This window comes from Telmatherina bonti (assembly GCF_933228915.1).
Source record: "Telmatherina bonti genome assembly, chromosome: 3".
NCBI classification, from domain to species: Eukaryota; Metazoa; Chordata; class Actinopteri; order Atheriniformes; family Telmatherinidae; genus Telmatherina; species Telmatherina bonti.
In genome coordinates, this window is record NC_136621.1 from 19,398,477 (window position 1) to 19,423,920 (window position 25,444).

Here is a 25,444-nt window from a genome sequence, read left to right on the forward strand (position 1 = left end):
TCTTCTTCATTTTCCCACCGAGAATCCGATCTGAAACGTAGACGTAATAAAAATAACACAAATGGAACACAAAGAGCATTTAAAAAAAAAAAAAAAAAAAACGTTTCAATGCATTTTTTGTGATTATCGTAAAAAATTTGGAGGGCAGTACTTTAAATAATGGGGGCACAAAAATCCCATATAACGTTAAAAAAAATAAAAGTGTGCTGCCATTTTCTGTTAAAACTTACTCTTTAATCATTTATGACATTTTATATCACAAAACTAATTATTTTAACATTTTGAGGTTTGTTGTATAAAATGTTTTGAATTTAAATATGTTAAATTCTTTATCTAGAATTTAATTTGAAATAATTTTCTATGAAATCTTATTCAGATTCATTCAGCATATCTTTCATTAGGTCTACAGGCTCCCTGCTTAAATCGACTTTATGGACCCATTCATGTTTGTGCTTCTTGCATGTCCATATTTTTTCTGTAACTTGCTTTTAAAATGTGCCTTCTGACTACTAAAAAATACTTCTATATGTGTTTTCATGACATGAAGGTTTGAAATTTTACAACAAAATATGATCCCTCAATTTTAAATTACAAAGAGATGTATGAAATTATTCAGTTAGATTTCAAATGTGGCTTTAATATCGAAAATCCAGTTTTAATTTCTTTTATTTTTTAGTGCCAATCTCTTATGCACTTATGACAGCAGTTAATCTTACATTTCTTTATTATACCAGAATATTTTAGAGTGTAACCATTCAACCAACATCTCACAAATTTGTTTAATGCTTCTATTTTATGCAGCTACATTTTTCCAGGAAAAGTGGAAACCTTTCCTGATGCAGAGTATTTTCCTTCACATGCTAAATTAGTAAAGTGAGTGTCATTAGAAGTTCTTTGGAGAAAAGATGTTTGTACACCTGCAAGAGGAATAAAGATATATCAGATTAAATATTGTTGAAGGTCAAAACAAATCAGCTGGTTTTTCTGCCACCTTGAACCTGGCAGGTGACTTTACTTCAGGCTGTACTGGCATTGCGGAGGCAACGTTACCCAAAGGCCAAATACTTTCATTCCTCTGTGTTGGTCTAACCTCGTCTCTACATGCATATGCTCAACACTTGTGGCTTTTCATCACATGTGTCTCGGCCTGTCCGCTGAACACAGGGAAGCAGCGTCTCTCACATTAGGGTAAAGACCACTGGCTGTGTTGTTATTCTAGTGTGCATGTGTGGGCATTAGTCGTCATGTCAAAGGGTAGAAACATACGCCAGTATCAGATGATGAACAAAGGTCATATTTTGGTAGACCAGTGCAGAGTTTAGTGTCAAAGGTGAATTTTGGATCTCCACTGCCCGACTTTTCAAGGTATTTACATTTTCTTTTCTTGCTTTTGCGTGTGAGCCTGATGTTCCTTTCTGCTGCAATGCGTTGTGGATGTGTAGGGAGTCCATGGAGGTGCAGTGTGTTGTGGTGGGTTTGTTTTCTGGCTGGACTGTGTCAAATCCTTCTTCTAACTTGTTACTTCCTCTTATGAGGCTTTGCGGACTGATTGGATCCACATGGCATTCTGTTGTGACTGAGGAACTATTTCATCCTTACGGAGGTGTAATTGTTCTGCAAGGACAGTGTGACTTTAAATTGAATAAGAAACTTCTCCTAAAGAAATATGCACATAGTTTTGTTGTTAAAGCTTTAGTTTGAAAAGGATCTGTATTTTTTCTTTAAGTTTGTGAATAAAACTATTATTGATCAGTATTGCTTCATGTTGTTTTCAGCTGTTTTTGATGGTATTCAATTTCTTCTTCTTTTTATTTTCTTTTAAATTGCTTTGTTTTTGCCAAACCGCACAACAGAACAGTGGATGAGAGTTGTCTAAAGAAATCTTGCTCATTTTTTGGACAATTTCACTTACTTTTTAAACAACTTGTTGTCATTTGCTTGTTGGTTTTACAGACATAGAATCTCACAATATTATATTTTTAGTGCATGTTTGATGTCTTGTTGAGAGAAATGCGAGGTGGTGTCTGGGATTTGTTAGGATTCATGTGACAGTTCAGCACTGCTGTTTTCTACTGTCCTTGCAGCCTGCATGTCTGGATGACAGACCAAGCTTCAACAGAAGTTAACCACTGAAACACAAAGACTGTGACCATTTTTCCATGACAAGATTATTTGTGTAAAGGTCAGACAGTGGAGGACTAAAACACACCTGCTCATGCAGCTACTGTGGTTGAATGGTTGCAGCCCTCTGATTGTTTAAACCATTTACAGCTCCTGAGGTTTTCATTAAATAACAATTCAGCTGCCTACAGGAACACGCTCGATGGCCAGCTTTCACAGTGTTGCACACATTTTGTAATGAACGTAAGAGAAAAACATACATCCAAGCTTTTAGTCTTTTTCAGTAACAAAGAGGTTGTTTTTTTTAGTATTGACCGTTAAACCTTCTCCTGACTGAATTATTAAAAAAACTTAAGTTATTGTGTAACAGCTTGCCAGTTTACAAGGTTTCCACAGTTTTTCAGTAGCTGATCCAGTAGGGTTGAAATGGAACTGGACCTGTCAGCAGGAAAATGGTTTCACTCAGGTTTCAACCGTTTGGATTAAAGCCAAAATATCAGCGAGAAAGTTGGTGTTGTTAAAACCAGTCATTACTTTGCTTTGAAATATTTCTCCTAGAGAACCTAACTATATTTACAAAAAAGAGAAAATTTTCTTTCCTTTTTAATGTAACATCATAATGAAATTTATTATTATTATTATTATTATTATTATTATTATTATTATTAATAATAATAATAATAATAATAATAATAATAATAATAAATGTGTATCTGTATTGAATTATCCACCGGACTACATATGGAAGCATTTTGCTTGTTACTGTAGGGGTCGCTTTGGATAAAAGTATCTAAATAAAGGCATGAAAAAAAAAACCATTAATGTGGAGCAAGTTTTTTAAGAGCATCTTAATGCAACAATCTTAGTGGACATACACTGTCTGGCCAAATGTAAAGTTGCCACCAAAAGATAAAAGGTCACACACCAATATTTTGGTGGGTCTCCTTCAGCTTTGACAATGACACATGTTGTGTCTTCTGGCTTCTGCTGTGTCACAAGATTTATTTCCATCCAGTGTTGCATTAATTTTTCACCAAGATCTTGTATTGATGATGAGAGAGTCTGACCACTGCATCAACTCCACATCATAGTACTGCCTTCATGGGCTTGTACAGTAGGCACTCGGCATGATCACTTCATCCTCCTCTTTTCTTTCTCTGATGCGGCCATCATAGTGCAACAGGGTAAATCTGGACTCATCACCACATGACCTTCTTCCATTGCTCCAGAATCCAGACCCTATGTCCATCCATCCATTTTCTTAACCTCTTGTTTCAGTTAAGGCAAAAGACAGGGTACACCTGGACAGGTTGCCAGTCCATCACAGGGCCCAGTCTTTATACTCGCTTGCCAACCAAAACCCTTTTTTCTGCTTAGCTTAATTGATCAGTGGTTTTCTTATGGCAACCCTTGAGTTCCCTTCAAAAATGGAAATGCTGTCACGTCCACTATTAAACATACCCTTGAGTTCTAGTGTTGATTTTCTTTAATTGGATTTCACTAAATATTTCAATGATCACCAATCGCCATCATTCAGTCACATTTCTTCCTGGAAGACAATAGTTCCCCATGATCTTTCCAAGTTTTAAGTGCTTTAATCCCATTTTAGTTAGTTTCTGCATCTCCTTAAATGTTTTTCTGCTTAATGCATGGCAAAGATTTGACCCTGGTATTTTCCACGACCAGGGAGTGTGTGTCTTTCACCAATAAAAAAGCTATTCATTGCATCTGTTGGGGTTAAATACTTTGTCACAAGATGAAAGGCAATCAGCCATACAGTAATTATCCAATAGGAGCCTTCCAGGTGGCAACTCTTTTTATTTTTGGCCCGGCAGTGTAAAAACTAAAGTACATCCGCTGCACCATCTGGTTTAAGTCCCATGTGCCAATGAGACCTCTCTACATCACCTCGGTCTGCTTCAGCTTTTTACCAAAGCAGACTACCAAGCCTTAAAGTTGTAGTGGAAATATTGTAATTCCAGTTTGTAATAAATTTCCCTCTGAGACACGCATGTGTAAGTGTGTGGTGGGACGGCAGATAACGAATCCATACACAAAGATTTAGGATGAGTTCAAGTTCTCTGTGTAGCTCAGATGTTTGCTTCTGTTCTGGAGCGTGCTTTTCCAAAAAAAAAACTTAATGTATTTTAAATAATGCCTCCCAAAAATTCAAGTGTTTAATTTAAAACTGAATTATAAATAATTAAATTAATCATACAATCGCACTCATTTTTCAGTTTTGTTTCAACTGTTTTTGTAGGTAATGTCATTTTAACAAACATTACCTCTTTTCTCTCCCCAAGGTTGAGTCTGTAACTCAACCATGTTGCTGATGCTGTTGGAATAAAAAAGAATCTCTCAATCTTATTAAAGTTGAGAGTAAGATTTAGTTTATATGTTACGGGGAGAAGCAAAGTTTGCCCTCAGACATGATTTCATTATTACATTTTTAGTTATTGCTGATTTTTTTCTTTAAATTCCATATAAATGGGAAATGGACTTATACAGCGCTTCTCCAGTCATACCAACCACTCAGAGCTCTCTACCCACGTTCACTCATTCAACACACACTCAAACCTCCATGGGCACATCGGGGGGGAACTTGGAGATCTGTGTCACTTCAGCTTGTAGTCAGGGGAAGGCTGGAATTGATCTCCCAACTTTCCAATTGAAAAACGACTGAGCTTCCTCCTAAACTACAGCTGCCCCCTGTAATAGCTAAAACCCCTCATGCAACCATATTTAACACCCCCCCCCCCCCACCCCCCCCAAAAAAAAACATAAAACAAAAAACAAAAACAAAAATCCCTAACCCAAATCACAGGGTTTAAGCTTTGAATCAGCTTTATGTCTGAATCAGTGATGTCTAAAAGTGCTTTCTGTATTTTCATCTATACTGAACATCCTAATACTGCTGTTTTAAACTCTTCCTTCCTTTGGAAGCAGATTTGACACCTATATTCCCTATCGTTATCACAAGATTAGTTTGAAGTGTGTAAACTGTGCCAGCTGCCCAGGAGTCCATATTAGTCGATTAAGCATGATGTGTATCAGGATGGCACTGGGTGACCCCTGTATTTATAGCTTTGAGTCATAGGCTGGAATGGTGTAAGTGTATCTCTCCATCAGCATACTTGTTCACTTAAGTGTGTACAAATCAGTGAAGAAACTTGGAGCTGTCAGGGGTTAAAAACGGGGAAAAGAAGGTTATAAATATATGTCAAACTTTAGGGGCTGTGATAATTTGGTCTGTGTGTGGATATAAAAAGCTTTTTTCTTGGTCAATGACTTGTTTCTTCATATTGAAATTAATTCTGAGTTAATAAGATTAATTTGTTTACTTGGTTTTGTTGTTATTTTGATGTGAATTTCAAAAGACCAAAACTAACAACTAAAAACTCATTTAAAAAAAAGTGCATGGAAGACAATTATTGAGATGTCTATTTGCCTTTCCTAAATAAAAATTGCAAATGACAAATATATAGCAGAGGACAGTCACGTAACAAGATAATATACTTACAAGGGCGCGAACTCTGGCTGTCATCAGTCTGCTCCATTACACAGGCGAAAACATGTTCAAATATCCCATTTCTACTAGTTCTGCACGGAGGTTTTGTAAAAGTGTCACCATATATAATGGTGACATGATTAACTTGTTAACTCTTGTGGTACACAGTGTACCACAAGAGTAGTAAAATACAAAATGCATAACCTTAATATATTACAGCGTCTTCATTATAGTATTAAATGTTTCTGTGATCTGAAATCACAAAAAGTTTACTTGCTCACAGTTGTGATTTTAAGATTATGTCCAAAGGAAGACACTTTATAGCTCAGTGGAGTAGAAATGAAAGCTATGATGAGTTCATTATGTGGGGATCTAGAGACCTTGGCACAACTGAAGAAACCGGACATTGTATTGATAATCTTCTGCATAATTCAGTCTCATAAATTTTTTATTGAAAATGCTTCTTGATCCATTAAATTGCTTCTTTTCAACTAAAATCCTTTTGAAATGGGTCATATTTTGCAATTCTGCCAAAATATTTTGTGCAAGCAAGATTAAATCATGATTTTTAAAAAAAGGAAAACAACTTCATGGCTTGCTAAGCTTTGTCTCAAACAAACTGCACGCACAGACACCAGATCACTGGCCAGACAGCAGTGTCAGGTGCTTAACATATTTGCTGCGATGAGTAGCTGAGTAGTCTAAGTTTAGACATGTGATGTGAGAGTGTTCAACAGAAACTGAAGAGGCTCAGCAGTCACGCAGGGTCACACCACCTACCGATGTTGTGGTTTTAAGCAGTTCTGTTGCGACCCCCTTTCCAACAGGGTTGTTCTACTAAATGAAAAATTAATGACTTTAAAATGAAATACTTGCATATGTAGCTAAAAACAGTACAAGAATGTAATTTTATTATTTTTATAAACTTGATTTGTGATTTTCTACCAGGTGTTTTTACTTTTAGAATTATCAGTCTGTCATTGCTCCCGTCTTGTTGCTCTCATTGCATCCAAAATATGTATCCAATTTCTTAGTTTGAACATCTTGTGTCTATCTTTTAGTGAACTTAATTTAATCTGAGCTGGAAACTAAATGATTTACAAAGTAGAGCATGCTGGTATTGTTTAAATTTTTACACATGGTGACGACTGGGCATGGGGTTTTGTAGCACATCACTGACTCCCAGTACATGATAACAGTTGGAAAACCTGTTAGACCACTAACCTGCTGATATCTCAGCTATGCCCAGTTGTCTCGTTTGACTTTAACCTCTCTCAAATGAACAGGTGACTGAATACTTTTCATCTCCATGCTGAACCATTTTGTAGGGTTACTCACACAAACCTTTAACTTATTGTGTTTTACAGTATTCATGAGGACAAATTAATGAGCAGAAAAGTCTTATGCTGTAGATTGCAGAATCTTCCTGATCACAGATAAAGCACCCATGTGCCTCTTGTTTGTTTCTTTATGTCTAATAACTGAAGATGTAATCCCTGTTTGTATTGTTTATCCCTTTTCTCACTAAAAGTAAAAATCAACTGAAAAATGTTTTGTTTTTATTTCCTTTTGACAAAAATAATAATCAGTTATTTAATCAGTGGTGGAGATAACAGTTAATACCATTACATGTGGTCTAAATTTGAAACAGCAATGGGATACCAAACCTTCATTTTGGCTTTAAATGCAATGACCAGGTGGTGTAAACATAACGGAGCCAGTTCTCACCGCAGCATCTTTGCTGTGTACAGCCCTGTTTACAGTCAGCTTGGGGCACAGGAGAAGACGTTTACATGCAGGCTGTTCTAGAGATGCTTTTTTGTATACATCATTGTTTCAGCCACACTGGAGCATACACCATTAGCGTTTGTGAGGTTCACTGGCAACCTATGTCATGTCTATTACATGTATTTGTCTAAATTACCATCAAATACATATATTTTGTTGTCTGGATCAGGTTGTGATTTAACTGAGAATTAAAAGGTTAAAATATAACCCATACACTCATAGCTGTGGCTGAATCTGCTCACATTCTGCCTTTTGACAGTAAATCAGACGCTCAAAGGAACTCAAGGATATTCTTAAGTTCAACTTTGACTGCATCAAGATGTACTTCACTTCACTTCGCTGTGCTGGTGTTCATTTAGACGAAGTATTGTGAAAGGAAAACAGCTGAGAAGAAAATAAATCCTAATATGATATTTACTGCTACCTCTGCCTGGGAGGTCATGTAGTCGGCTCACTTTGTAAACGAGCCCAAAGTGTAAAATTTTCCGGCAAATCAATCTGTATTCAGTTTCATGATCCTGTTGAGAGCACAGCTAAACGTTATTACCACTGCTCCGGACTTTTTTCTTTTGCGATTACATAACAGTATATTGATTATGCATCACAACTTTACAAACACATTTAAAATTAGAATAATTATAAATTGTGAGTATATTTTTCAGCCTTGATGGAATTATACAATCTTGGACTGCTCTTGGGGTTTGTAGATGTATGGTCTGATATGGACTGATCATCAACCATTTCTAATGGTACAAAAGTGGTCACTATTTGGTACTACCATTTAATAATTAGATAAAAATTTAACAATTAATACTAATTTGTTTTTCAGCTAGAAATGTCCTGCCTGATAATAGTGGCTTTGGGAAAGGGAAAAAAAGAAAAGTAGAGTTCAGAAATTATTGTTGGCATCTCGTTGGTTTCCACAGGTCTCCATGTGTCACATTTGGGCAGCCCATTAATGAAACTTGTGAGAACTGTGTACTTATTACTATCCCTCAATATAAGTAGCTGAATGAATCTATATCCCCTTGTTTATTTCAAGCAGCAGAACAAAGATCTGATAACATGGCATCATCTTTCCAAAGTGCTTCCACCTCAGCAGATGTTTGTCATCATGATAAAAAATGTCATTTTTCAGTTTTTGTGTAATGGTTTCCAAAATGTATTTGTCTTTTAAGATTCTTAACATAAGCAATGTTTCTCTGCAGCATCACTGTGCCACCTTTGGATAGCGCTGAGAAGGCTCTGCAGGTGGGCATCCAGCTGCCGGGTGGTATACAGACTGTGCCTCAGCAACAGAACCAGCAGCTTGTCTTAACACCAGCAAGCCTCCAGCTGGCTCAGCTCCAGGCCCAGCTTACCCTCCATCGTCTCAAACTGGCTCAGGGAGGCAACACAGCCGCCACTGCCAGCGTTCTTAATCAGTTCCTCTCCAATGTCAACATGTCCCAACCCCTGTTTAATCAGCTACGAACTTCACCTATGGTCGGGAATCCCCAGGGTGCCTTCCCCACTGGAGTGATAGGTTTCCCATCTTCAAATTCAGCCATGGGGGCTTTAGTAGGTGGAGGCTTCAACCAAAACTCAGGGAATGTGAGACTGAACCACCCCTGTGGCGTGGGCACAAAAGGTCAACATGGTGGGGAGTACAGCAAAAAGTCCGGGTCCTCTTTCCCCTCTGACACTGACAGACGTCTTCAGTTCAACTTAGCTGGAGGATCGTCAGCAGCACCAGTTAGTGCTGGTGATGGACAGTTCCCAGTGGGAAACACTCATCCCAAAAACTTGACCAACACTGGATTTCCGAGAGATTTCTACGGGCAAGATATGTCAGGGCAACCAGCGGGGTTTTGTTCCAGTGAACAGAAAATAAATGTCTATAACGCCACTTCTCACAAGGAGGAATGGAAAGGTCACACCAGCCTAACTCACACAGGAAAGGCTGATATGGTTTCTAATCCTCCCACAATGTGGTCAGCAGCTGGGCAGCCCATTCGCTCACGAACAGAACTGTACAACCCAGAGGAGCCGACGTCTGAACCCAAGTTAAATAGCGGCAATGGGGTTTCCTCTTTTGGCTCAAGTTGTGTGCAGGGGTTTGGAGGCTACCAGTCCATGCATGCCAGCGAGCAATCCTTATCTTCAGGTACCAGGACACTTCAGCCCCATCAAGTCAATGATTATTATGCTGTCACACCCACCCAACTGCCACACCAGTGTAGCATCTGTGACAAAAAGGTCTATAACCTCAAGGTGAGCGAACTAACCCCTCAAAACGTAACCGCATACATACACTGCACCTCTGAAACAGAACGTAATCATCACCTGGTAGCATAATGTTTACAAGCTCGTGCCAGAATTGTTTGTCTTTGTTCCCAAAATTACAAACCTTTGGATGATTAAAACTTTCAGTGCTGTCTAAAACAGTCACACACTGTAGCTATAAGTTTAACGTTGTGAAGCAGCCAGTAAGTAAGAAGTCAATTCAACTTGTTGGCTCTTTAACTGCCACCAGCCATGAGCTTATACAAGAGTTATGTAGGAGTTTACGTGCAAGGACACACAGTGAACGTCCAGTGTGTCGGAGCTAATTGAGACTGTTTGGACACTGCATGCTTTTTTATGTGTTTTAGGACTGGGACCAGCACGTGAAGGGAAAATTGCACCTTCAGAATCGAACTCTGTACACAAGTGACAGGTAAGTAGTTGGCAGCTCTAAATTCACGGGGCAGAGTTGAATGGTCTCCACCGTTTGTCTGACTGACAACTGTGGTGGAAAATACTCTGGTCTTGAGAAGTTGTAATACATCTAAGAGTCAACTGTCTTCTTACAATGAACATTTTATTATAAACTAATACAAGCACACGCTGGAGCTTGGAGAGAGAACTCTCTCTGCAGATGCTGAAGTAACACCCAATTATAAACCATGCTTAACTCCTCCTAGTTGCTGAGCACACCATATGAAACAATCATTATCTCTTATTTAAGACTAAACTGAACTCACTAAGCATCAATCACTCACTATATTACTTTATTACCTTTAACCTCTAACCTTTAGACAACTGGTCAACCAAGCAGTTGACAAAAACCGATGCCCTGCAGGAAACTCTTCCTGTCTCAGACTTTGTCTGCACATTCCAGACAAGGATCATATAACTTAAAGAAAGCTTTGTGCATAGACACAAAACACAGCAGGATCACAGCAAATCAATGCATATATGTCTAATACTTAATTCAAACCAAACTCATAACAATTTTCCCCAACATTCTCCCTCCTCTTGGTCCTACAGGACCAACAATAAGAAGAGAAATTGTTATCAGAACGCAAAAATACATACAGAAGACAACATTCTCAAAACATCAGGAGCCTCATGCCTATAAGGTTTTAAAAGAATCTTTCAGAAATTACAATAGTGAGGAGCCATTTGCTTCAGCTTCAAAATCTGAGTCTAACAATAAACGTAAGAAAAGTGGAAACAAATCATTCCTCTTAGGGGGTGACAGAAGTGCAGTGAAGACACTGTCGGCGTTCTGGTGGGACTTGGCATATCACAGTGGCAGTGGAGCGCTTTTTTGTCTTCACCTCACACTGATCTTGCTTGAGAGCGAAGGCTGGTCTTCAGATGTGAGAGTAGACTATCTCACTTACCCACGCAACCACAGGGATTATTCTGCCCTTTGTTGGGTGGTGCGTTATTCTTCTGTAATTTCAGACTGAAGAGCTTCAGGAGGTTCAAGCAATCTGTAGTGCCAAGCAGCTCACTCTGCGACCTTTACCGCTGTCTGGGTCGCCAGGAAAACCTGAAATGGCCTAAACCATCGATGTTGGTTCCAGTGCTGATGATTAAAGCTTCTTATCAGGACAAAATCTCCAGGCTGAAGTGAATAGAGCTGCGTAGATGCTGATTCATGAAGGGCAGCTTTCACCTGTGTGCAAATGCCTGAAAAGGGTTCTTATGAGGTTAGGACAATATGTTAAAACATTACTTTCACACAGAGCTGTGTCTGAACAGGCAGTCTTGGAAGGAACCATGCCCACTTGGGTGAGGGTCCTGCAAAAAGAATCACAAAAAGGCCCATGTTTCCATGTTACGCATGCGCATATACATCAGAACCAGAAAAAGTACTTTTGGTCCAAGGAAGACCTGAAAAGAGAGCCAGAAGGAAATTTCCCCGTCTGCAACCTGTGGGAGGAAAACATTCAGGAAAATGGCATCCAGAAAGTCATTCATAAGAGAGCGCCAAAACATGGACTTGTTTTCAGCTAAAGAGTAAGCTCAAGTAACGAGAACTGAGACGGGAGAGCTGCAGCCTCCACCGCGTCACAGTCAGAGCAAACAGCATCAAAAGGAAAATCAAGTCAGGGTCAACTAGAGGTCGGTCAGGGGCCAGGCCTGGGGGGTGCAGAAGATAGTCAGTTTCAGCTAAACAGTCATGGAGTAAATCATGAACAATACAAAGCAACAGTTAGGGCCACTCATTTATCTGGTAGGTAAGCATTCAAAGTAACCAAATTCATTTAATTACTTATTGCAAAGTTCCTATCAGGTAGTCTCATCTTAACCAACAACCAGAAAAAATCCTCTAGTACTGCATAGCAGAACGTGTGTCAAACTGGACTCCCAGCAGTCTGACCAACACTTATCCATGCTGGAATCTCCTTTCTGATTTACTGCTCGTGTTGTTTATGTCATGTCTGCTAAATGACAGAAGCAGAACCACACTGAAGAATCTCTGCATATGTTAAATAAAGCTCATTCAGAACTGTTGATTTAATCAGTAATGTAGTCTAGTTTAGTCTCATGTCTCTCAGACTCCAACAGACCCATTCAGGAGCAACACACACAAAACTGAGATCATAATAAGACTGGCTTTCTATTCCAAATATATTGTGAACATAAGCATAAGCATAAAGCAACAAGATGTAAACCCATCTTTAACAGCTGTACTTCAGGTACTGAACAGCCAGAGACCTTCAGGTCATAATAAAGCTGTTTGTTTTCTATCTACATTTGAACTTCAGCAGCATTTAGAAACAAACTTCTAATACTGATGGTAAAGCTGTTTTCATCTACAACAACACGACGCACACATGCACGTGCACACACTCACAGCAGCACTTCTTCCTTAATGATTTTAATGCAAACGTGTGTAACAGAAAAGGCCAAGGCTAACGGTTTAGCATAGTTAGCTTAACTTTGGAAGTATCAATACTGTTACAAATAATCTGCCTCATATTCATGTTATTTTGAGGACATACAGGGCTTAAATGACTTGTTTGTTTACTTATTAAGCGTGTTAACTAAGAGACTGGTCTGTTTACTGGCAGCCATCGCAAGAGTTGCTTCTACTCTTTAAACAAAAATCATCTGATGTGTATTTTAACCACTGAGCATATCTGCTTTAATTCAAAATAATGAATTCAGATTAGGGATAAAACACCAAGCTGTCAGCAAATAAAACACGGAGATTGTTGTACTTGTATTGCATTCACTGAAGTCAGGAAATTACAAAACTACCTTCTTATTTAATGTCATATAGCGGCTTATTTTTTTCTCGTGTTTTTGTTTTCTCTTGACATCTATTCTGTCTCAAACATTAAAAACTTAGTATTCATCACTTTTTTTTTTTTTTTTTTTTTTTTTTGAAAAGGCGGCAGAATTTGACACCTTTTTTTTGTTTTTTATAAGGCACAGCGTGCCAGAAGTTGACTAGTCTGTATGAACTGTTCAGCTTCCCTGCAGCAGAGCAGAGATGTCTGTGTCATTGTTCACTTGCAGAAGTCTGCAGGAGTGCAAAATTTTATACATGCTCATAAATGTGGTATAAAGCTAAGCAGAAACAGTGAGTAAATGTTTGGTTGTAGGCCTCATTCCTTGGCCTGGCCTTGTGGATAATCATTCAGCTCGTATCACTCGATCTGCTCAGGAGTCAGACGCACCACAGCCACCATGCTCTCCTCCAATCAGCATACAATCAGAAATTCATGCCAGGAAGTGCCCGACACATGTTCATCAAAGCTTCCTGGTAGATAAATCAGATTCATATGTGTAATTAATTAAGAGTAACATGTAAAGGATCAGAAAGTAGGCAAAAGTTCAAGGAAGGAGATCCAGGTTTTCCACAGAGAACTGAGTGAACCGAACAGTCTTTCTGACAGAATCAGGGTGCAGCTTATTCCAGAAAACATCATCTGATTCTGTAGTCGGGGTGGGATTTGTGCTGCCTGCCGGCCACATTCGTTAGTCTTTTACTTCCAGAAAATCCCACAACTGAAACACAGTCTGAGGACAAGGAGGATCCATCACCTCCAGAGGTCAAAGGTGAAAATCCAGCTCAAATGTCCACCATAGGAGCCATATCCACACTGTTCAGTCACAACCAACAGGGCTCTGCCAGACCCTCTGGTTCTGGGATCTCCGGGCCCCATCAGCAGCGGCCGGGTCCATGCAGCCACATCTGCATATCAGGTTCTGCTCCAGGACTCAGAGCTGACACAGAAGGGAGGTGGAATGATGCTGTAGGTTGTAGGGACCGTTTCTGCTCCAGTCTTCTGACTGACCACGCGTGTGACCCCCAGAACTCTACGGTGACCCGGATCAAGAACTCACTCTCCCCCAGCCCCTCCTCTGAATCCCCTCAGGCAGGATAGACAATTTTAGGACCCTGTGGACCAAGCTGCATGCTGACAAGGGTTTAGAAGGGAACGCTGCAATGTGTCCAACACCATACAGCAGACGAGCTTTTGAGACTGAACCATTTGGTCATGTGGTGTATTTTCTTCTCCAGTAAGGGGAAAATAAAGATCATAGCCTCATAATTATAATAGTTTTCTTCTGAATCCTGTGGCAAACATATTATGTGGACCATGTTCTGTGCTGTGAACATCCTGTAACTTGAACATTACATTGTAATTGTGTGTGTGAGACTATATTATCAGTGGGTTCATAACTCAGTTCTCTCCTGGGAAAGCTGAACATGATCTTGCTAAGAAGATACACTTGTTCTGAGAACTTCTCTTCTCGCCGTTAGCTCACATTTAGCTAAAGTGAACTTATTGCAAGGGAAATTTACTCTAGCAAAGTTACGTTGGTTCACCATTCCTATTTTTAGGTCAAGAATTTTCTTTTTTTCCTAACATTATGCTTATTTTCAGCATCCTTCAGCTGCATTATTTATTTCCAGTTTATCTAGATTTATTTAGACATGCTAGGCATAAATTAATAATTGCAGTAGTAAAGGAATAAAAATCACCTTATGAATGTCTGAAAGGGAACAGACAGAAACCTAAGCTTATTGCCTACACAATGTACAGTAATTTAACATAGTAAGTTCCTAATACTATAAATCAAATCTCTCACATTTCAGATTTTTCATTCTTAATATGTTGTTGCTCTTTAAAATGTTCTCAGGTGATAATAAAGAATGCTTTTCCTCAGGAAAAGGTTCCACATTCATACAGGGAGTGGCTTTTATGCTCTTATAAAAGCTTTAGGAAGAAAAGCACAAGCAGCTATTTTACACAGGATTTATATGTTTGTTTCTGCCTAACATGTTATGACATCATCTCCTTCAGTGAGCAGAAGGCATTTAATGAACACACTCTTTTCCTCACTTCCCTCTCTGGGCCTCCTTCATATCTGAAACTCTCTCATACATTTTTTGTTAGTTTTTTTTTTTTCTTTTTTTTCTTACTGCAGTAAATTAGATTTTACACAAACAATTCACTTCAACAGTTGGATGAATGCATGTGAATGGGTCGTGCCCCCACGTTTGTCTACCCCCACACAAGCTTCTAGGCTCTCCTGCGAGAGTCCGGTGTGGCTTCACAAGACGTGGTTTTAATTCTCCACACAATCAGTCCAATCAAGTTTAACACAGGAAATTTTACACAACCACCCCAGTTTCCCCTCACATGAAGACAGAGATTTCAACTTCTTAATGGTGCTGTACATCAACCTCCTACTGCAAAGGAACTAGTTCTGTTTGCAGCGGATGTACACAGAGGGTCAATCCCACACCTTTGTAGAATTATCAGGCAAAATTCTCAATGTCTCCAGAAACCAGCCCACACAGTTTCTTCTCTGTTCCTCCTCACTCAAGATGGCTTTCCTCTCAGTTTTCTAACTCAAGATTGGCCTGGTCTTGCTTCTCGAGCTCACAGGACTTACTGACTAATTTACTGGTCTCGGTCTTGTAACTCACAAGATTTACTGGTCTGGTCTTGCTACGTCTAGCTCACAGCACTTACGACTTGGTCTTGTTACTCACGATTTTTAACTTAAACTTTAACTTAAACTTAACTTAAACTCACAGGATTTTATTTATGACGTCAACCTGATCTCGTCTTAAGTTATTCTCTTATCCCTTGAGTTGTTCTTTCGATGAGGAGGTGAGGAGGAGAATCCCTGTCACAATGAGAATAATGAAGACAATTGACCACAAAACAGAAAAATATTGTGATTATTAATTAAGATATTGATTATTAATTTGTGATAAATTTCTAGTAATGTTTGACTCCAGTTTGAGTCTGAAAATTAATGTAAATTTAGAATAACACTTCTCACCATTGTCTTTTCACACTGGTTCAGAAGGAGTCCTGGCGTAGTCGACCACGGGTGGGAGAAAGACGTCCTGTCCTCTGAAATTCTCTAATTGAGGTTCTTAGGATGAATCTGTGGATTCAGGTGGCCAACCCGTCTATCACCAACCTGGGCGGACTGACGCAGGATCCCGAGACGAGCCCCCAAAAACTGTGGTGGAAAATACTCTGGTCTTGAGAAGTTGTAATACATCTAAGAGTCAACTGTCTTCTTACAATGAACATTTTATTATAAACTAATACAAGCACACGCTGGAGCTTGGAGAGAGAACTCTCTCTGCAGATGCTGAAGTAACACCCAATTATAAACCATGCTTAACTCCTCCTAGTTGCTGAGCACACCATATGAAACAATCATTATCTCTTATTTAAGACTAAACTGAACTCACTAAGCATCAATCACTCACTATATTACTTTATTACCTTTAACCTCTAACCTTTAGACAACTGGTCAACCAAGCAGTTGACAAAAACCGATGCCCTGCAGGAAACTCTTCCTGTCTCAGACTTTGTCTGCACATTCCAGACAAGGATCATATAACTTAAAGAAAGCTTTGTGCATAGACACAAAACACAGCAGGATCACAGCAAATCAATGCATATATGTCTAATACTTAATTCAAACCAAACTCATAACAATTTTCCCCAACACAACTTTACAGCTTACATTCATGAAGCACGAGGCTTTACATGGTCTATCCTTGTGTTTTTCGTGCAAGAAGTAATAGTAGAAATCACTGCTATACGTCCATCAGCTCAGTAAAAACATCCTCTTGTCAGGGACATTTATCTCCCTTTTCCTTCTCCTCAAACAGCTGTCTTAATCTTTCTATGAATACGAGCTCTGTCACAAGATATGAGTGGGCAAGGCAGGGGAGAGGCAGCTAAAATCAGCCTTCTGTGATTGTTGCAGCTCAGCGGTGGCATCAGCTGGAGCGGTTCACTATACCAGGCCCTCTGATGCCGGTCTGAACTCTGGAGGAACAAACCCATTAGTTTGCTCTGCCGGGAGCCAAGGTAAGCGAACGCATTCATCGTTACCACAAACTAACATACCTTTTTGTAACTTCTGAAAAGAGTGTAAAATGTTTCTGTCTGCTCAAGAATGTGAAACACGCTGTTTTAGATTTGAATGAGCTTGTGAGGCAATGTGTTTTGATAATTTGATATTTTAGTGCAGTGTTTTGAAATCCAATAACACTGCAGTACTAAAGCAGATACTATTTAGTGTTTTTTTGTGGTTTGACGATATCATCCTACCAAGCTTATGACTTTAGTGTAATCTATTTACAAAAGAGAAACAGTTCACCTGATGGCCATCGGGTTATGACAGAAGTTTACTCCTTTCCTCACTGTAATACATATCCTTGAAACAACCGGTGGGTGGTCCAGACAGCATTACATATCTGTTTTTTATCCATCGAGTGCAGTTTTCATGGGGCAACACTATAAAATATGGGAAAACTTCCATAGGCTACAAATGGAAAACTTCCACATGGCCAACATGTTTAGAAAATCAAGTAAACAATAGAGTCTGAAGCTACCTGAGATGTAGAGTGTGTAAATGAGTCGTCATCGAGTATCATTTTCTGAACTTAAGAAACAGTCAAACTTCTTTCCTTAGCAAAGTTTTAGCAGATGATAAGAAGCTCCCGACTCAAAGGAGCAAAAACACCTAAAATGATAAGTTTTAAACAAAGTAGGCATTCGTCAATCATATTTTTAAGTCATTATGCAGCCATCATGTAAAGCAATTTGTTGTTTTCTTTATACTTATTGTTTACAAGAAAATTCTAAATCCACATTTTTACTATGTTTTCCCACAGATGTCTCTTCAGGAGCCAATGCATCATACTTGCTAACAGCTATGAAGACTTATCCCATGTCAGAGACAGGATTTGCCTCACACCAGCAGGAGTCAAAGGTCAGACAAATGTTTTGCAGATTTTTCTCTCATGATTACTGTAATAGTTAGCCCTCAGATTAAACATCATATTTTTATATGCGTTTGCCTCATATATGGCCATATTATGCTTTACTTCATTAGGAAAATAAAATCTGTACAATAATTACTAATATTGTTCATATATTCTCTTTTTCTATACATTCACTATCCTTTAAAATAAAGGTGAGGGTTGCATTTGTCAAATTAACCATTGTTGTTTTTAGTTTGTTTTCTTTTTAACTCATAAATATTTTATTCATCAATAATAAAGGAAAAATGTGTACAGACATTAGGCCCGTCTGTTCTGTGAAAACATGATTTGACAAAACTTAATGTTTTATTAGTTTTTCAGAGAATTTTAAACTTCTATTTTGCTGGACAAGTTTTTTTTTTTTTGTTAAGCCCTTTCATCTGTAAAGACACTTAAAATTAACAGTCATGTAAGATAAAGATGGCTTTACAAATATGACTTTTCTTACAGGACTTGTTTGGTTTTTTTTGTGGGGGATAGTTTATTTATCAGGGACAATGCAAAGAATAATAGAGGACATATAGAACTGATGTATTGCATACAGAATATATAGCATTAAGCTAATTCACAACTTCTTCTGGTTGGACTTGTAAGCAAAACAGGAATAAAATACACATAACAGAAGATACACAGTTACTATCATCTAACACACACACACACACACACACACACACACACTCTCATACACGAGAAAAAATGACATGTAACAATAAACACAATCTCCATCACTTGAGATTATGTGATATTACAATTGTACAGTAATACAAACCAGATATGCAAGATACGTACACTACACAGCTACAATCCCTACACCCCAGCCCACCATTAAAAAACAAGAAAACAACTTGATATCACCATTCGTCTCGTATACTGGTGAAACTTTAACAATAATGATAACACTAGAGTAAATGTCAGCGCCTTCTGTGTCAACAAGCCTCCATATGACAGTCTCCAGTCAGTTTGTCCATCTAAGTCTCTTTACGTTTGATGAGGATTGAGAAACAGCAGCTGTTGATATTCACCCATCAATAAGGCAGGTGTCTTGAAAGCATGGGGCAGATGATGGGTGAGGTGACAGGCGCCCAAAACGTCTCTCAGGAAACCTGCAGATAGACCATAGTGGCACACACCATTCATCTTTCAACAGTCACTGAACTTAAACATGCACATGATATCAGAGCACATAGCTGTAGACTAGGATAGCATATATCTTCATTTAATTCTTTCATCTGTTTTTATTTTGCCGTAGTTTCTCAGGCTAAACTATTTAACTCTGTAGCACAAACAGAGAAACCTTTCCTTAGACTTCACTCTGAGAAGTTTAAGATTCAGAGAAATTAACTTGTGTTCAGAGCATTTTAGCAAAACGATTAATTAAAACTTAATTTGTTTTCTTGCAGAGATGAAAATTCCAAACATTTCTTTATTTTTTCCTGTTCCAGATCGTAGTATCCACAATTTTGCGGGGATTCGGATATAACTTTGATGTCTTGTATAACCTGTTTGGAACTTCTGTATATTTTCCCAAGTACTCTGATCATTTATTGTGGAGGTATATCCATTTATACTGAAAATGACTCCATCTCACAATGATAATGAAGCTTCAAAAAGTTCCTGATCCAGATGGTGATCTGGATCGCTCCTAAAATTAGATGGAATCTAAGTTAGACTAAGACCCATTCTCCCCCCAAAAAATCCTAAAAATCTGTCCAGTAGTTTTTGTGTAAAGTTGTGAACAAACAGACAAATAAATGCCTGCAAATACATAACCTCTGCCGCTTCCTCAGTGCACACTAAAGAAAATGTAGCAAGGCTCTGAGAGAAAGTGACTAAATAAATGTGAGAGGGCAACCCTAGAGGCCATTTTGTTTAAATAGCGTCCCTTTCAAAAGAAGAGCCCCAACTCCCATGTGTGGTATTATGTATCATTAACTTGCTCATTTTGTTATAGCCAGGAGAATCTGTTTGACAGGAGCATGAACTTTGTGATGTTATGAGTCATTTGTCTCACTAGACGGTTATTGACAAAGGATTTTATGGTATTAGTGAGAAATATTTATAGGCTGCGCAACATGAGCTAATGTTAGTCGCTATAAACACGCACCTGTCTGAGCAGGACGTGTGTTTTTATGGCTTTGAAAAGCTTCTTTTGAACAGAGAGATCACAACCACACAGATGTATGCGCCCCCACAAGCGACATACAATTTTGAAAGTTTTAAACTTTAAATTTGTGAATACGCACAAGAAAACATTTGATTTATTATGCTTTTAAAAACAAATTGCTGGATATACTGTATGAAACTTTACAAAAGAAAAATCCACTAGTAATAAAATTCTGAATAAACGTTTTAGTTGATTTTAACCAAAATTAGGAGTAAATATTGACTGTAACCCACGTGAATAAGTAAACACTTATATGTCTGGGCTCATATACATACACGTAGACAGGCATGTTTAGTTGACCGGTGGGTCCAACAGTTGAGCTTCAAGCACCACAGTAGCCTCTTGTGTCAGAACTTGAACAGCAATAAACACAGGATTACAGCTAACCACTGTTGGGTGCCTCAGACCTAAAGACCCCTGGGTCACACCTCCAGACAGCGGTATAAAGTTTCAGACCAGTGAGAGATCGGTAAAGGGATCTGCCGAGTGGGTGTGCAAGCAGTCCGCATGGGAACGCAGGGAGAAACTGTGAAACCAAACTGACCGTGTCCCTGGATCCTCCGGTGTGGAGACTGTAGAGTGTTCAGAGGAGAGATCCTTGCTAATATCACTCAGAAGCCCTGTGTGAAATGTTTGCCATCAGTTACACCTTATGACCCAAGTTAATAAGGTTACAATGATGACTGTAAAAAAAAACAAAAAAACCCACACATATCCTCCTGACTACCAGGAAAAAAAATGTGTAACTACAAATGTCCACTACGGAGGACACTGCTTAAACTTTTAAATATTGTGGTAAAATATAGTTATATTTATCTAAGAAACTATTTAATGTGTTTATAAGATATTCAATGAAAATAAAACTACAAAATTTCAAGTAAAAATCAGCACAAAGAAAAGTATTATGCACTTTTGCTCTTCCCATAAAACATGCTTGTTGCAATGGAGACCATTTTTCTTGAAGAGAGAAAGAAAGTTCACAAAGCCCCACCCCCACAAATGAGGTACCGTTTAAAAGCACTAAATGTCCTCTTTAAAGTGGAACTATTATGTGCATTTCAGGCTAATTTATTTTTATTTCTGAGACCAGAAGGGTTGGGATTGATCGAGTTATTGTCACAAATCGCTTTATTTACTTCAGACCGACCCTCTCCATAGGCTGTCAGATCAGCCTGTGGGCAAAACGAGTGGATTGAGACTCTTCCACATTAAGCCCCGCCTCCCGCCACTGCACTACATCGGGAGCGCGCACCGCACCTGCTTTCGCCATCATTGTAACATCTCATAAACAGAAGGATTAGGCTAATATGTACTCAATAAAAAAAACAGAATACAATGTCAACACATAGCATACAGCCCTACATGTTGAAACCTGAATCAGACCCTGAAAACAAAGTGGAAAACAGCAACGAATGCAGCAGGATGTCTCTCTTTGATAAACTCACCTGCCATCGTTGGAAATAACTTTATCCGACATTTTCCACCCACCTGATGTATTTGTACATGCCCTTGTTAACCAGTAGAAGGTAACCAATCACCGAACCTTATCCCCTGGGACGTCACAAGACGATTTCAAAGTAGAAAAAACTCTCTAAAATGACGCGTTTTTCGTCGCCATGGAAACCGAACGGCGAGCGTGCTGGAACTCAAACTCAAACATGCGTTTAGGTGATAAAAAAAAAACAGTGTCGTTCACATGTCTGATGAGGTTTCAACACTGTAACACTGTAGAAAGCTCAGAAGACTTGAAATACCATAATAGCACCCCTTTAAAGACCAATAGGTGTTAGTTGAGTAGCATTCAGGGAGATGAAAATATTTAGGTTTACAGAGGTCCTCCACAGAGGACAAATTGAACTACTGGTAGTCAGGAGTGTAGTGTAGGCTGCCATTACAGGATGTGTGTATATACATATTATATATATATATATATATATATATATATATATATATATATATATATATATATATATATATATATATATATATATATATATATATATATATGTGGATCTGTTTATTGGGCCAAACCTGCTCTGACCTTTATGCATTCTGTGGGAGGAGGTGTTGGTATGTCGCTGTTAATAGAATTATCACTCCCTCATCTGAAGCTGTTTATGCCATTTTACTGGCTAGAAACTGTTAAGTTGGGACATAGATCCAGTTATTGGCGATCAACTGACCCTTTGGTTCAATTTGTATCAATGAAAAATTATTCGAATATGTAGATGTCAATGTCAAAAATGTTACAGAGTTGTCATGACCAAAACTGTGATAGGAAAAAAATAATTTAAAAAAAAAACAAAAAAAAACATATGTATATATAATATAGTTTTTTTTGTTTTTTGTTTATATTTTGTTTATTGACTGACTTCTCAATAAACTGGGAAACCGTCTATTGGTCAACAGTGGATCATTTAAGCCTAACATTATAACAAACGTTTGTCAGATTATTCCACAGCACGCTGATTCCCTGTTCTTTAAACACTCAACAGTTGAGGGAAGTAAAGTCAGTGTTATTGTTGGATTTTGTGAACAAATTCCCTGTAAAACCTGAGACCCTGGCTGCTGGCATGAAGTGGAATTAGGATCATGAAACCTGTCCTGCACATGGAACTGTCTGTCAGGTTTGTCAGCTGAAAAAAAAGAGGAGGGGAACTGAAAAAAACTGCAGCTGTAGCACAATGGTTACAGAAATAAGACCCCTTTGACTGAACCAGCGTAATTTACAATCGCCTACTCCGTATGATGCCCACCGGCTAGTGGGATGATAAATGTGGTATTTGCATTTTCTTCACCAGTTGTAGTTGTTGGTTGTGACCAGTTGGAAGTGACTGAAAAAATTTACCATTAAAAAAAGTCCATCAAAATCAGAAAAACCAGAAGGTTATTTAAATTTTTCTTTGTAAAATAAATAGTCATGAAGACAGATAGGAGGTTAAATAGCACTTATGAAATGATAAGACAAGAAGAGCCTCGATTATCCGCACTCCCTTCTGAATAAAAAGGGAGAAGAACAAATGCAAGTCACTATACTTGGCTGCCTGAAGAGAGTCGGGTCAAATGTGCAAAATGTCTGGAGCTCATCAGCTGACAAGTCTCCAAATCCAAACGAGAAAACTTTGATTATCACTGCTGCAGTGCTGGCAAGGTGCTATTAATAGATGGCATGATGTAAGATAATGCTGCATGGACTTAGACAAACACTCTGCAGTGTGCTTAACTATGATCTCTACACAGATGGAAGCATAACATGCAATGTTTGGTCTTTTTTATAATGATGAATTATACTTTTTTTTGCTGTTGTTTTGTATTTAGATAAAATGTATACTCTCAGGCTCTTTGGTTTTCCAGTTCAATTCAACTCTATGACCAGCAGCTGCTCACCAATACAGGCAGGCTAATAGGTCTGGCTGCTGAATCCGACGGCTGAACACTGCTTAGTGTGTGATGTGTGTTTAGCGCCACTGATTCACTTTGACATTGGAGGTGTTCAGATGGGTTTTGTCCATGACTTGAATGTTTGAAAAATGTTATGTGATTAGATTGTGAGATTGTAATTTTTTTTTCTTCAGCCATTTTCACCCAGAAAAGCCTCCCCAGGCCGTGTTGTACACATCTGCAACCTGCCTGAAGGCACCTGCACTGAGAATGATGTCATCAACCTGGGACTACCCTTTGGCAAAGTCACCAATTACATCCTGATGCGATCAACTCATCAGGTACAGTTGTTTGCTGTTTATTATGAAATTGCACATGATTATAAAAAACATTTAGATTGCATGCTTACATGTACAGCTGCACGTCAGACAGCTTTGTTCTGCTGCAGCTGTTTTGCACAACCATGAACCTTGTCATAACATTCCTACTGTTTAACAACAAGGACATGACACCTCAACCATATACAACAGCTTCATTTACCATTTCTGCAATATTGATATCATGTCTATCATATTTAAAGCATTCATACTAAAATCAGGATATTTTTGGAGGCAACTAAAGCATCTGTTCTGGTGATTTAAAGTGGTAATTAAATGTGATACATTAAGTGACAATCCTCAAAGATCTGTTTACATGTGTGAAGACAGAAGCTGTCTGAGTATGATTATTGTGAACAAATTTCTGCTCACTCTCCAGGCATTTTTGGAGATGGCATATGTTGAGGCAGCTCAGGCCATGGTTCAGTACTACCAGCTGACTCCAGCGATGATCAACAATCAGAAACTTCTCATCCGGATGTCTAAACGGTACAAGGAGCTGCAGCTCAAGGTAAATCAGACGGACAGAGTACATGTGGGGGTTTTAGGCAGTTTGACTCTTCAACCTGAATGTCTCTTCTGTGTAGAAACCAGGAAAGGATGTTCAGTCCATCATCCAAGATATCACCTCGCAACGGGAAAGAGATGAGATGCAAGAACTGGAACAGTGAGGCTACTCTTCCTTCGTGTTGTTGCTAGTTTTTGCATGACAGAGAAAAGCTAATTATTTGAAAATGTTCAAGATTACTGCTTCATTTTCATCAATGTGATATTTCTTTTACTTTGAAGATTTAAAACTGATGTGATCTGCTTTGTGATTTCTCTTCAGCTTCATCCCAGAGAGGCCACGCTCCCGCAGCCCCATTAGCCGCTCCCTTAGCCCTCATTCCCACAGCCCCGCTTTTACATCATGCAGCTCTGCCCACAGCCCCCAAGGGGGTCCTTGCAGGGGTCCAGAGAGAAGCAGCAATGGCCTGGGCCCCCACCGGGGCTCTTGGGACTGGTCATCCCACCCAAGGAGAGGTGAGGAGGAAAGAGAGCGGGATGATCCTTGGAGAAATGGAGGCAGTGCAGATGATGATCGTCCCAACGGACGGGCGGCTGAAGGGCGCCGGAAGAACTACCAGAAGCACTCAAATCCTCACAGCCTGCGGTCTGCAGATGAACGAGGAAGAGGGGAAGCGATGAGGAGCAACAGAGACTGGCACCCACGAGGCAGCCCTCAAGGCTCATCCTTCAACTCCTACAGGAATGTGGAAGAGGATTTCTACATGCAGCAAGTGTACAAGTCAGAGAAGCCGGTCAAACCTTCGTACCAGAGGCATGACACAAAGTCAAGGAGGAGGGACGGCAGCGACTACCACAGTCGGTCGAGACATTCTGAGTTTGACGGTAATGAGGAGCCGTTGTCCAGAACTCCAGACGACAAGAAGCAGAGTTCACCAGGCAGGAGCAGGAGCAAAAAATACAGCAGGCGACACACAGCTGCAGAGAAACACACAAAAGAAAATAATACTGAAAATACC

The 25,444-nt window shown here is 39.0% G+C and overlaps 1 protein-coding gene across 4 annotated transcripts in view; it reads left to right on the plus strand.

The window, feature by feature from the left end:
* The window catches only part of rbm20 (RNA binding motif protein 20), a 56,859-nt gene that overhangs the window by 24,313 nt on the left and 7,102 nt on the right, over positions 1 to 25,444 (plus strand). For 3 of the 4 annotated variants that reach the window (XM_079264314.1, XM_079264313.1, XM_079264315.1), the window contains exons 2-9: positions 8,626 to 9,670; positions 10,051 to 10,115; positions 16,934 to 17,037; positions 17,847 to 17,944; positions 23,736 to 23,882; positions 24,298 to 24,429; positions 24,506 to 24,585; positions 24,748 to 25,444. In XM_079264314.1, the coding sequence (XP_079120440.1) occupies positions 8,626 to 9,670; positions 10,051 to 10,115; positions 16,934 to 17,037; positions 17,847 to 17,944; positions 23,736 to 23,882; positions 24,298 to 24,429; positions 24,506 to 24,585; positions 24,748 to 25,444 (2,368 nt within the window). Of the gene's footprint in view, positions 1 to 1,263; positions 1,366 to 8,625; positions 9,671 to 10,050; positions 10,116 to 16,933; positions 17,038 to 17,846; positions 17,945 to 23,735; positions 23,883 to 24,297; positions 24,430 to 24,505; positions 24,586 to 24,747 lie in introns of those variants that run through there. The other variant, XM_079264316.1, reaches the window with a different exon arrangement.